Below are 13,206 nucleotides of genomic sequence, written 5' to 3'. Positions count from 1 at the left end.
GAAGAACGACTTAATGTTCTCTCTCAAGAACATTTAAAGAGTTATCGATAAAAGGGTTGAAAGACATAAACCCCATCCACATCATTCATTACTGATATTATTGATTCATGTCCAGATCTAGAAATGAGAGATCCAAAATCGATAGAAGATCCAAAAAACAACGAATAACGACTTAATGTACCGTTATTCATTAAAGATTCAGATATATTTCCGCAACCATAAATTATCTCAATTTATCGACCGAGAATATTAAGATTATAAAAGATTTAGATTAAAGATTTTAACACATAAAACTCAATTAACCCATTTATAGTGAAAAAAATTAATGTTTACAAAATTATGAATTTGAATATTTATAGTCGAAATATTTTAAAATATATATTGAAAGCGATGATAAAAATATTTCACGCCAGGTGTTTCGATTCTCTAGCAAATGAACAAACAATATTAATAGATGATTCATACCCACAAACTTTTTGGCCAAATTGTATCAATACATGATCCATACCAACAAACTTTTCAGCCAAATGAACAAACATGCATCAATAGATGACCCATACCTGCAAAGTTTTCAGCTTGAAGCAATGAATCAACACAATTAACCGAATAATCTTGTACTCAAGATAATAATAAACTTATCTTTCATTTACATTAAAGAATGGATAAGGAAGTGACCCAATTTAGTAGTCAACAATTTATAACTAAATAATTATTCTTAAGAACATACATACACTTTATTTATATTGTAATTCAAGGTACAAATACAAATGTTAAAATTTAAACAAAGTAATTTGGAAATCAGTTTGAATATGGAATCATAAGTTTAGGACACAAATATAAATGTTCTGTTTTCTTGACCACTAATCCAAAGTTTAAAAAAGGAAAGACAAAATATAATAATAAAAAAAAAGGTGGAATCTTATCAACAACTTCAAGAGTTGGGCATTCATCGGGGTTTTGCCCAAGAATTTTCTATCGTAATCTTAACTTAAATAGATGGGAAGCGATAGGGAGACGGGGAAGAAGAAGAAGAAAGAACAGAAGAAAGCTCTCACCTTTAATTACTTTCTCTCTCACCAAACAACAAATAACCAACAGGGTAGGTCGAGGTCGTCGTTATCAAAGCCGCCCCCCAATTTGTACAACAGATAGATAGATAGAGCAAGCAAAGTTGTGGAAGAAACCCTGAAAGCCTTTCCCTTTTTATTCTTCCGTCTTGTCTTTATTTGTGGGTTGAGATTTTATTTAGGGTTTCTGGGGAATTAGGTGGGGCTTTCTCTTCTCCTTTATTCATCTGTTCATCATCATCTTCTTCCTGTGTTTCCTTTGATTCACTGAAGATGGAGATGATGTATTATCAACTCCAGAGGTTCCCTTATGAGGAGTCTCTCAAAGTCCTTGAAGCTGATATTCAACACGCAAACGCTTTGTAAGTTTTTCTTTCTGGGTTTCATTTGTTTGATCAAATAAAGAAGAACAATAATAAGAATCTTGCATAACTGATCTTATGTCTATCTATCTTGCTCGCTTGCTTGCTTGGAATCAGTCATCTGTAGCTGTGAACTTGTTTATTGACCAACCCTAAACCTATTCTTACTGTAATTTGATGGAATTGGAATTGAACTGATATATTTACAGGGCTTCTGCTATTCCTAGTATAAAAGGGGGTACCCGTCTTCAAATGAAGCTGGTTTACAATCAATTGGCACCTCTCTTTCTCTTTTTGCTTCAATGGGTTGATTGCTCCTGCACATGCTTTCTTCCCAGATATTTGAATTTGTTCCATGTACTTGTATACAAGGTTTTGAACTCATCCCAGATATCTGATTGTTCTTGTCTTTTCACTTTAACACTTGATTCTGTTACCTTAAACTCGACATACTTGTTACAGGTATACACTGATGGAAGGACGAAGATATCAAACCATGGAAGAAAAGCGACAGTCAGGGATTTCTATGGTCAGCAATCATTTCCTTTTCTTGTTTGTTGTTTGTCTTTTACAAGATGTCAGAAACATTGAAAAATAAAAGAAAAACAAATTGCAGCTATTATACTGCCATCTCTGCAACGATTACACGGTGATTTGGTGGAATTGGGTGGTGTCTCTAAAGAATTCAATCCGAAGAAGATGGAGATTATGAAAGGTGGATCTGGATTTTCAGATGTTGACATGGAAAGAGAAGATGAATGTGGGATATGCTTGGAGCCTTGCACGAAAATGGTCTTACCCAATTGCTGTCATGCAATGTGCATCAATTGCTATCGCGATTGGTAATAAAACTATTTACTTTACTTCCCTGATGGTAATCAATTGCTAACACTTTTTTAAAATATATAAATAGGAATTCAAGGTCCGAGTCGTGCCCCTTCTGTCGTGGCAATATAAAGAGAGTTCGGTCAAGGGATTTGTGGGTGCTTACATGTGGTGAAGATGTGGTTGACACAGAAACAGTTACTAAAGAAGACTTGCTTCGTTTTTACCTGTATATCAACAGCTTGCCTAAGGATTCCTCTGATTCGCGGTTCTTAATGTATTACGAATACATGCTATGAGTTGAATTGAAAGAGGAGGGGATGAAGGTAGTTGTGTACAGGTTTAGAGAGAAAATAAAGAAAAATTGCAACTTTTAAAATGTGTATATTATTATAAGGTGGTTTCAGATCTATTATACTGAAACAAACCTTATCATGAATTGCAGATTTATGTATGCTCTTGATCTTCTCAATAATTATAATAATGTACTAGACATGCACCTAGACTGACATGGGGAAGCTTTCATGTACATTTTAGAATGGTTGAGAAGTTGAATAAATATGTGCAGCTTTTCAATGTCATATATGGTCATAGTATCACTTTTATAATTGCATTGCAGAGAAGATCATAAGATTCACTAGTGTTTAGTTGAGTTAGTTGTTTGGTATTATCAATAGTATTTGTTTATGCATCTTAATTTGAATTCAGATAAGACATAGTTTGTGTTCTAACATATAATCTCTACGAGTAGCTTAATTAGATGGGTATCTTCGATTTTTTTAGAACGCTGAGTTCCTTTAAGGTATTCGCAGGTTAAACTAATTAACCCGGGGAGCGAACGAAACTTGCCACCCAAGTTCGACTTCAAGGAGATGAAGATATCTATCTTGTTGAACATAATTATTCATAAAAATAATAAAATCATTTCAATCACCTAGGTTTGGAAATACCCATTATTTTGAATTGAGCAAAGTTTTGAAGTTATTGTTTAGACATAGAAAATTAAACATATTAAATAATAAATAAATAAAAATATTTTGTCAAAAATTAAAACCAATTTTTATTTAAAATAATTCATCATTTTTTTTTGAATAGTTTCATCTACAAATGTATGAATTTCTTTTTTCATTTCACTTTTAACCTAAAAAAGTTTAATCTATTTTAATTATATCTTTATTAAATGAAAATAAAACTATTTTCATTTTCTACTTTTGACAATTTTCAAAATTAGTTGTGATTATTATAATCCAGTCAAAATACTAAAATTTAAATAATCTCAATTTAAATTATTATTATAAATTCAAGATTATTTTTTCTTATTGTAATCATATCAAATGATGCAAATTCTTAATCAAGATAGGATGTAGGCAATTTCTTAAAGTATTTAAAATTAAATTTTCACTTAAAGTGAAGTTTAAAATTAAATAATATATGTTAAATAGGTTATTTTTTTGTGTAATATATTTTTTGTCCTTGTATAAAGTCTTAAAACACGTGAGCTTCTAAAAGTTTTGTCTTTTTAACGGCCGGTTAAAGACGTAACGACATTATACATGTTCATCGTTGTCGAAGGTACGACGTCGTTTCGCGTATAGCATGGACTACAGAATCGCGTAGTGTAAGAAGTGATTACACGTTTTAACACTATGCAATTTGCAGATCTTCGCTTTGGACAATCGTCACGTCCTGTTCTTTCTCTTAATCGTCGATGCATCCATCAAGAATGAGCTGAAGAACTCTCCATCTCAATCTATTTCAATTGAATTTGTATGTTCTTCGTTTCTATCCCTTAATTTTATTCTTCGCCGCCAAGTTTTACATATAGAGAACCTTCTCGTGTATCTCTAGGGTTTGATTTATTGTTCTTTTGTCTCCGTTTACTTTGATTGCATTAAAGATGCTATCTTTTAATCAATGTACTTGATGGGTATATGTATGCAATTGAATTCGTAGACTAGTTGTGGACCGCGTGCTGTTGGTGGAGCTAAGTTGATCGTTTAGTGAGACAACTCTATACCCTTTACTATTGAATTTAGTGGGTATTTGTCAAATTTTAGATCTGAGGATCGGATTTTATTCGAGGACTATTGCTGTGTGGTTTACATTTCTTATGATAGAAGATGTCTGAAATACATGATTCCGAGCTCGTGGAAGTTGTTGAAAATGGTGTTTCCAATGATTTGCACTTGGCCTCTCCACAGGATGATGCAAAAACAACTGAGAATGGGCAGGTATATTGATATTCTTCTTGGTTGAATGTTCTATAAATCTCTGTTAGTAAATCTTTTCTATGTTATTAGAATCTTAATCATTTTTTTATTTGATTTGAAATCATTTATTAATCCAATTTGTTATAGGTGGAAATCAGTGACGATAATAATGGAGTTGTGAGTTCTGTTGAAGATTCTGACAAAGATGTTCCGAATGATGCAAAATTGGATGAAGGGGGAAAGGAAGATATGTTTGTCGATTGCCCAGATGAGTTGGTTATTCCCGATCATAAGGAACCTTTTTCTGCATTTGAAAACCAAGACGAGTCAGAGGAAAATGATTACGATAAAGAGGTACATCCTGAGGAATCAAATAGTGGGGGACCGGTTACAGATGATCTGGTAACTTTGCGAATTAAGCTAGAGAAGGCCATTAAAGAGAAAGAAATCTCTGAACGAGAATACAAGGTGTTGTATGAATATGACTTAGTTAGTTCCTTTTTTTGTTCTCCCTTTATATAAAGCTTGGTTAAATGGTGATTCTCTTATCATGCAGGAAGAGAGGGATAACCTTGCAAATGAACGTGCACACTTTGAGGGGACAGTTAGAGAATTACAGGAACAGTTGTCGAAGAAAGATCAAGAAATAGAAGATCTTCATTCTATGGTTAATAATGTAACATCTGAACAAAAGCAGATTGAGGCTGTTTCTAACTCTTTGTTGGCTTCTCTTGTTGCGGAAGCTTACGATGGAAGATTTTCGAATGACCCTGTTATAACAAAACTGTCTCATGTTGAAAGAAGTGCTTCCTTGCTAGTCGAGTATTATAATCATTTCATGTCTGAAGCAAATCTGCTTAACCAGTGTTTGAATGAAGTCAGACCAGATCTTGTAATGCAAGACGACTTTGGTAAGACTTTTGCTTCTACGCGTGAACTCTTGGTTGAACTAAAAAGAAATGAGGTAGATTTGTGTCAAAAAATTAGCAATTTAGATGAAGAAAATAAACTACTGCTTGCCAAGCTGGACCAGATAAATGAAGGATCCCAAAACTTAAAAGCGGAATTTGAACAAGAGAAGACAAAGTTTGCTAATACGAAAGAAAAGCTCAGTATGGCTGTAACAAGAGGAAAGGCATTAGTTCAGCAACGAGACTCACTGAAGCAGTCTCTAGCTGAGAAATCGAATGAACTTGAGAAGTGCACGTCAGAATTGCAGCAGAAGACGATTGAACTCGAGGCTTCTGAAAGAACCAAGGAGGAGTTGGTCAAGTGTGAAAATTTGGCTGCCAAACTTCAGGATGCTCTTGAACTTAAAGACAATATTCTTGCTGATTGTGAAGGAATGTTATCTGAGGGCGCATCATCTGAGTTGGATCAGTCGATTAATATCACAGAAAGAGTTCGATTGCTAGTGAACGAAAGAAATTCAATGAAAGGTCTGAAGATCGAATTCAACAAACTGAATGATATTCTGTCTCGGATTAATATGCCGGAGACTGTTTTAACTTCTGATCTGGAATCCCGAGTCAATTGGCTGATGGAATCAATAGATGGGATTGCACAGACAAGGGAAACCGCACAGACTGAGATAGAGCGGCTTTCAGTTTCATTCTTAGCAGAAAGTCAGGAGAAGAATCTTCTCTATGATGAGTTACAAGAGCTAACTTTCAGGTACCAAGTGGCTGTCGAGAAGGAGCATCAAGCTTCACAGGACAAGAACCAAATGGTAAACATGTTAATTGAGGGAGCCGGAATTACAACCGATGACTTAAAAGATGTTTCAATGTCTCCCTTTGACATTACAAGGCTGATTGACCTGTGTTTTGGCAAGGTTAAAGAAATTGGTGTCTCAGTCAGATCATTGGATCATGATGCAGATTTTATTGAAAGGATGCAGACTCTTTTGTATACAGAGGATGTTGAACTGGCCTTATTGAAATTACTGTTAGAAGAAGATGTTGTGGATAAATCTCAAGTAATTAGGTTATCAGATAAGCTGGAAGCAATAACTGGAGAATTTCAAGCACTGGATGTTGAGAGAAGTTCTCTGAAGAAAGATCTTGTAAAGGCGGAGGATAAATCAACTTTATTGAGGGAAAAGTTATCAATGGCGGTAAAGAAAGGGAAGGGATTAGTTCAAGAAAGGGAAAATTTAAAGCAACTCATTGAAGAAAAGAATGCAGAAATAGAGAAGCTAAAACTTAATTCACAGCAGCAAGAATCTGAACTCGACAGCTACAAGGAAGAGATTGACAAATTGTCAACTGTAACAGCGCAGATACCCAAATTGGAAACTGATCTTATGGACGCTAAACATCAAAAAGACGAAATCGAGAAATTCTTGGTGGAGAGCAATACAATGATACAGAGAATGATTGTGGCAATTGATGATATTGTTCTTCCGGTTGATTCAGCTTTTAAAGAACCTGCTGAAAAATTGAAGTGCTTTGCAGACTACTTGAAGGATTGCCAGGCAGAAAAGGCTCTTGCTGAAGAAGAATTGGCAAAACTAAATGTTGAGGCCAATTCTCTCACCATCAAATTGACAGAATCTGAAAGGTCTATGAAAGCCCTGGAAGAGGCAGTAGCTCTTGCAGACAATAACTATTCTCAGCTAGTAGGAGAAAAGAAGGAACTGGAGATTTCTAAACTAAAAATGGAGCAAGAATTACAGAAAGTGTTGGAGGAAGCTTCTACTGAAGCTAGCAAGTCAGAAGAGATTTCTATATCACTTCGGGATGCTCTAAATTGTAGAATTAATGCCGAAGCAGAGGTAGAGGAAGTAAGGGAAGAACTCTCGATTCAGACTTCAAAACTTTCAGAAGCATACCGAACAATAAAATCACTTGAAGATGCTCTCTTTCAAGCAGAGACTAACCTTTCTTTGCTTGCTGAGGAAAATAATAAAGCTCAAGAGGGTAGGTCTAGTGTGGAAAATGAAATGAGGAAACTTACCGAAGAGGCTGATTCGCAGGTAAACAAGTTTGCAGATGCCTGCCTAAGAATGAAATCACTAGAAGATTCCTTGTTGAAAGCAGATAGTAGTATAAATGAACTCTCAAGTGCAAAGGAAATTGCCGAGGAGGAGATATTGGCTTTAAAGGCCAAACTGAAGACTTGCATGGAAGAGTTGGACGGAGTCCATAACAGAGTTGAAAGCAGGTCATTGGCGCTCTCTGATGACTTTGAAAACCTTCAAGCCCTCCTAGAAAATGATAGATTAACAATCATGTTCAGAAAAAGCTTCACAAACAAATATGAGAATCTCAAACAAATCAATCTCCTTATTGAAGGCATAAAAGATCAGTTGATCAGAATAGAATCTAAAACAGCACTCAGTGTCAAAGAGGTATTACCAATACATTCCTTTCATTTTTCTTTCCATTTTCTCTTATACTTTAGTGCCACATTTGTTCTCATTCTCCTTTTTGCTGCACATGCTGTGCCGGATGTCTGTTCTGACCCTCCCTTCTTCATTTATCACACATGTTATGTACTAGGGTTATAATATTAGATAGTGATAGGGTAATATTTTAATTAGTAGAGGAAGTATATATAAATCATGGACTAATGTATTGTGGTAGTTATGCACGATGATATGAATTTCTTCACTGTATCTTCTCTAATCTAGGTTATCTTTTCCTTGTACCCGCAAATCACTTCACTTCTGGATTGCAATATTCCTCTCCACAGAATCGGAACAGTTCATCTTGGAACTGTATTCTGTGAAGAAGAGCGTTGCATTTGAAGTGATTCACAGGTACAAGGAAAGATAGATCTGATACCATTGTCGCAAATCTATATTATTGAAGATATAGTAAACAACTTGAAATGAGAAGAGAAGAGACCGAGACTTCAGAAATGAGAAAGCGGATTAATATCATTCATAACTACCACAATACACTACTCCAATATTAATATCTACTTCCTATTCTAACTACAACATTACCCTTATCACTATCTAATATCATATCCCAAGTACATAACACATGTCCACTCTGCTTTTACTGCCTTCACTTTTTTGGTTTAAGTTCAAAACTAGTTCTGGAATTATTATGGGAGTTTTGGTAGTAACTTGCAACTGAGTATATATTTTTTTTTTCTAATTTGAAACATATATGTCAAGGATATATTTACTCTTACAAGATTATCTTAAGGGATTTGTAGTCTCTATACCATTGAGTAGTTCCTTCATTAGGAGCTCGTTTGATGTGGGGTTATTTGAAAGTTATGAATTAAATCTTTTATTCATAAAAAATGTGTTTTTTGGGATTATTTAGATTAAATTACTACATATCCTTTTGTATTTAAAATTTAAATTTTGTAAAAAATAAAACAAGAGAAATTTGTATTTTAGTTGATGAAGTGATTTGATGGTTGAAAAGATGGGAGTTTTTAAAAAATAAAATAAAAAATAACACAAGCTCTAGTTGACTTACATTTAATTTTCTCTCAATGACTCACATACAGGTAGACTTGGACATCTCAAAGTTCAATGAAGTTCTAGATAATATTGCAAATGTTGAAGTTGACAATGAGGGAGAGACAGCAGATGGTGACAACAAAGAGTCATATCATAACACAATTGTCGAAAAATTTCATCTGAGACAAAATACTCTAGAGAATACATTTGAAACTCTATCTTCTTTTGTGGATGAGTTTCTTGCAGCTCTTTTGACTAAACTACAGGTCACAAGGGATGAAGTACTCCTTGTACTCGATAACAATGTTTCATTGAAGGATAAAATGTTTCATCTAGAAAAGGAAAGAGATGAACATGAGAAAATAATAAGCGCACTGGAGAATGAAACTGCTGTTTTATTATCAGCATGCACTAACGTCACCCAGAAACTGGAGATGGAAATTGAGAATTCCGTGCAGGAACAGAATCGTAATACTTTGCCAGCAAATGCAGATAACTTCTCCTCTAAAGAGAACGATGTCGATGAACATGCTTCGGAAGATCACATGCATAGTGACAGCATAAATATCAAAACAGCTGAAAGGATGTTTGAGAAAGTTCGAGCTCTATGTGAAAACTTTGATAATGAAAGAGAACGATCAAATTCCATTATCACTGGGTTACAAAACAAATTGGTAGAGATCACAGGAGCCATGCAAAATGCTGCGGAAGAAAGAGATTTGAACCAAACTTGGGCTTCAAGGTACGAGAGTGAGTTAGAAGACTTGAAAAGGTCGTACAAGGGATTTGGGGATGAAAGGGAACTATCTACTAATACAACTAAAGAATTACAAAATGAATTGGCTGAAACCAAGAGAGCACTAGAAAATGCTGTAGAAGAAAGAGATCTGAACCAAAATAGAGCCTCCAAGTTGGAGAGTGATTTAGAAGCATTGCACAAGTCATGCAAGCAGTTTAGTGATGAAAAGGATCTATCAGTTTCCAGAATTAGTGAATTGCATGATGAATTGATGGAGACCAGGAAAGCCTTGGAAGCTGCTTCAGAAGAAAGAGACTTAAACTTGCGTAGAACTTCCCAGTTGGAGAGTGATTTAGAAGCATTGCACAAGTCATGCAAGCAGTTTAGCGAAGAAAATGATCTATCAGTTTCCAGAATTAGTGAATTGCATGATGAGTTGATGGAGACCAGGAGAGCCTTGGAAGCTGCTTCAGAAGAAAGAGACTTAAACTTGCATAGAACTTCCCAGTTGGAGGCCAAATTAGGAGAGCTTGAAAAGGCTTGCAATCACTTTGCAGACGAAAGAGAACTATCAACTGCCATGGTTAATGAATTACAAAATGAAGTTACCCAAGCTAAGTTAGCTTTGGAAATTGCTTTAAAAGAAAGAGATCTGTGCCAAACCAGAGTTTCCAACTTGGAGAGTGAACTAGAAGTGTTGAAAGATGAAAGGGAACTATCGGATGCCAACATTAATGCATTACAAAGTAAATTGACCAAAATGGACAGATCACTGGAAAATACTATACAAGATAGAGATTTGCATCAAAGCAGAACTTCCAAGTTGGAGAATGATATAGAAGATTTGGAGATGTCTTGCAAGGAGATGAAGCTCAAACTTGTGGAATATGAAGAGGAGCGTACATTGAAAGAGAGAGAGGTGTCTGTTTCATTACTACATGATACTGTCATAAGTGATGAAGGTAATTATTTGCTTGCTTTTCTGATCTTGCATTTATTTCTATACATAGTTTTATGGGTATGTAGTTCGCACATCCATGGTTCTATAACTAGATAGCTTTTTTATTACCTGCCATGTATTGGCTTACAGAAGGCCACTTCTTTTGGTTTTAATTTTTTTTGTTCGAAAGGTCACCTTTTATAGCATTTATAAAAGTCGGGAACACAAAGTGTGTTCACTTTCGAACAAAAATAGTGAAATGGATAAGAAGAAAAACATATACACAAAAGACTACAATCCGAATAAATGCTATATATATATCCCACCCGGTGCAGATTCCTCCTCTTAATTGAGGTGAAGGTGTGGAGAAAGAATTCCTTGATCCTTGTTTTGGTTTAATTACATTAAAAACTCTTTTCAAATTCATATTGATGAACACATAATGAATGAAGATGCCTTTTGTTAGTGAATTATTATATTTAATATAAATACTTCAAGTGTCAAGTAAATTGCCTTTGGAGCACCTTTTGTAAACATGTTTCTCAAACTTGTATGCAGTTGCCAGAGACATTCTTGAGAAGGTAAATGCTATTGAAATCCCTGTTACAGACATAAAAGAAGGATATAATACCCAAACACAAGATAATACTGGTCTTGTGAAGAAGCTCTTCAACATACTTGATTCTGTTGATGAAATGCAACACCAGATAAACTTATTATCGCATGACAAGGAAGAGCTGCAGTTAGCCCTTGCATCAAAGGTTGATGAAGAAGAAGAATATATTAAAGAAAATAGAGAGTTGGATAAGATGAAGGCTGAGTTTCTTGGTCTGGCACAAGGGCTGGATAACATCATCCAGAAATTAGGAGGTGACATGCAACCTAGAGACCAGAAAATAACTGATTTGAGGGGACTAGTATCAACATTGGAAAATCTAGTCATCACAGTCATTGAGGAGTCTGAGAGTTTGAAGTTCAAATCCCAGGAATTAGGTGTCAGATTTCTTGCAAATCAAGGACTCGTGGATGAATTATCCTCTAAGCTTAAATCTCTAGAAGATTCTAACAGGTATCGGTCTTCTTCACCGGAGGTTGTACAAGAGAGAAAAATATTGGAAGCTCCTCCTTTGCCCACTCGTTCAGAGATAACCGAAATTGAAGATGGGGTAATTTGTTCTCTTTTACTATTTTTTAATCTCCTGTTTTGTCCATAAAATACTCTGCTTAATCTCACTATATGTGCCAAAGTGTTGAAATTTTCTATGATTATGTTATGGCTTTATAACTGTCATTTCTAAATTCCTAAATTTCCACCCTTATTCATGAGTTCCTTTATGTTGTAATAATTCTCATTCAGGTTGGTCTTGTTGCAAAGAAAGTAGTCTCTTCTTCAGTTCCTTCAGCTGCCCACTCGCGAACTCTACGCAAGGGGTCCAATGATCACCTTGTAATCAACATGGATACAGAATCAGAACAGTTAATCAACAATGAAGAAACAACGGAAGACAAAGGTTTTTATATCATTCATTACCTTCTTTCCAATTAATGTAAAAAGTGTGGAGAATAATAGTTTGTTCCTAAAATGATGAGAATTGTACTTGAATGTACTTCCCTGTGCAGGTCACATATTCAAGTCTCTTAACACATCGGGGTTAGTTCCCAAACAAGGAAAGCTAATTGCAGATCGGGTGGATGGAATATGGTATATTTCTTACTTGTATATCGATTAATATGTGTACTATTGTTTAATTTTGTGACGGGGTTCTGTTTCTATGTTAATTTAAGGGTGTCTGGAAGTCGAGCTCTGATGAATCATCCAAAAGCAAGGCTAGGAGTTGTTGCATATTGGCTGTTCTTGCATCTATGGATGCTTGGCACAATCATCTTGTAGTGAAGGCGAAGCTTATTAGGATTTCCAAAAATGAAAACCAAATTGTATGTATCATAGATACATGAAATATCATCCCCATTGTTCTGTCTTTCCCCTTCCTCCTAGGATTTAAAGTGAAGATATAATGGATTGATTTAGCAATTTTCTTGTTGTTTGCGACCTTGAGAATTCTCTCGAGTCAGATTTTTATAGCTGCAGAGAGGATGATAATGAATAGATTTTGATATCTGTACACATTTTCTTTTTGATTTAGTTTATACAGAACAAAGGCTGCTACTATAAAGGATATATGATGTTGTATAGAACCTTTTCTTTTCAATCCTTGTTTTGATCCATTTAAGAATTTTGATTATTCTGAAGCTGGAGATATGTAATAATGTGGAATATTATGCAGTCCCCATTTGGAAATATTTTCTTCACATATGGTGAAATATTTTTTTGAAATGATGAACCCAAATAAGGTGAAAATAATTATTCTAAAAATTATCAAAATTCTGAAGAATTTCCATTAACAAATTTCTAAAATCTTCAAATATAAAATTGCTCAATTAATATGTATTTAACCCAGTATATTAATGAGAGTATTCATTAATGGTTGTATTTTTATTATTCACCATAGTTTACTGATTTGGAAAACTTTAGAAATTAATATATTAGTGATAAGTGGTTGAGTAGGATGGTAAATTCAAATGTGCTAAAATCTAACTGAATGTAAAAAAAATAAATTAATTACTATATAATACAAG

The 13,206-nt window shown here is 34.6% G+C and overlaps 2 protein-coding genes across 3 annotated transcripts; both read left to right on the top strand.

The window, feature by feature from the left end:
• The first annotated feature begins 929 nt into the window (after window positions 1-929).
• On the top strand, window positions 930-2,835 carry LOC124919990 (E3 ubiquitin-protein ligase AIRP2). The gene is made up of 5 exons (XM_047460370.1): window positions 930-1,429; window positions 1,639-1,801; window positions 1,892-1,958; window positions 2,046-2,271; window positions 2,343-2,835. The coding sequence occupies exons 1-5, from the start codon at window positions 1,341-1,343 to the stop codon at window positions 2,551-2,553; spliced, it is 756 nt and encodes a 251-aa protein (XP_047316326.1). The 5' UTR covers window positions 930-1,340; the 3' UTR covers window positions 2,554-2,835.
• A 1,019-nt stretch (window positions 2,836-3,854) lies between these two features.
• On the top strand, window positions 3,855-12,779 carry LOC124922254 (trans-Golgi network-localized SYP41-interacting protein 1). Of its 2 annotated transcripts, XM_047462989.1 has the most exons (9): window positions 3,855-4,021; window positions 4,208-4,485; window positions 4,612-4,932; window positions 5,021-7,816; window positions 8,938-10,591; window positions 11,128-11,735; window positions 11,927-12,080; window positions 12,190-12,271; window positions 12,355-12,779. In XM_047462989.1, the coding sequence occupies exons 2-9, from the start codon at window positions 4,375-4,377 to the stop codon at window positions 12,458-12,460; spliced, it is 5,832 nt and encodes a 1,943-aa protein (XP_047318945.1). In that variant the 5' UTR covers window positions 3,855-4,021; window positions 4,208-4,374; the 3' UTR covers window positions 12,461-12,779. The 2 variants fall into 2 exon arrangements, with proteins under 2 accessions (XP_047318945.1, XP_047318944.1); XM_047462988.1 differs by having other exon boundaries at window positions 3,855-4,485.
• Window positions 12,780-13,206: the final 427 nt, after the last annotated feature.

Source organism: Impatiens glandulifera, chromosome 1 (assembly GCF_907164915.1).
Source record: "Impatiens glandulifera chromosome 1, dImpGla2.1, whole genome shotgun sequence".
NCBI lineage: Eukaryota > Viridiplantae > Streptophyta > Magnoliopsida > Ericales > Balsaminaceae > Impatiens > Impatiens glandulifera.
The sequence above is the reverse complement of the archived record's forward strand: the minus strand, read 5'-3'. Positions and strand labels throughout refer to the sequence as shown.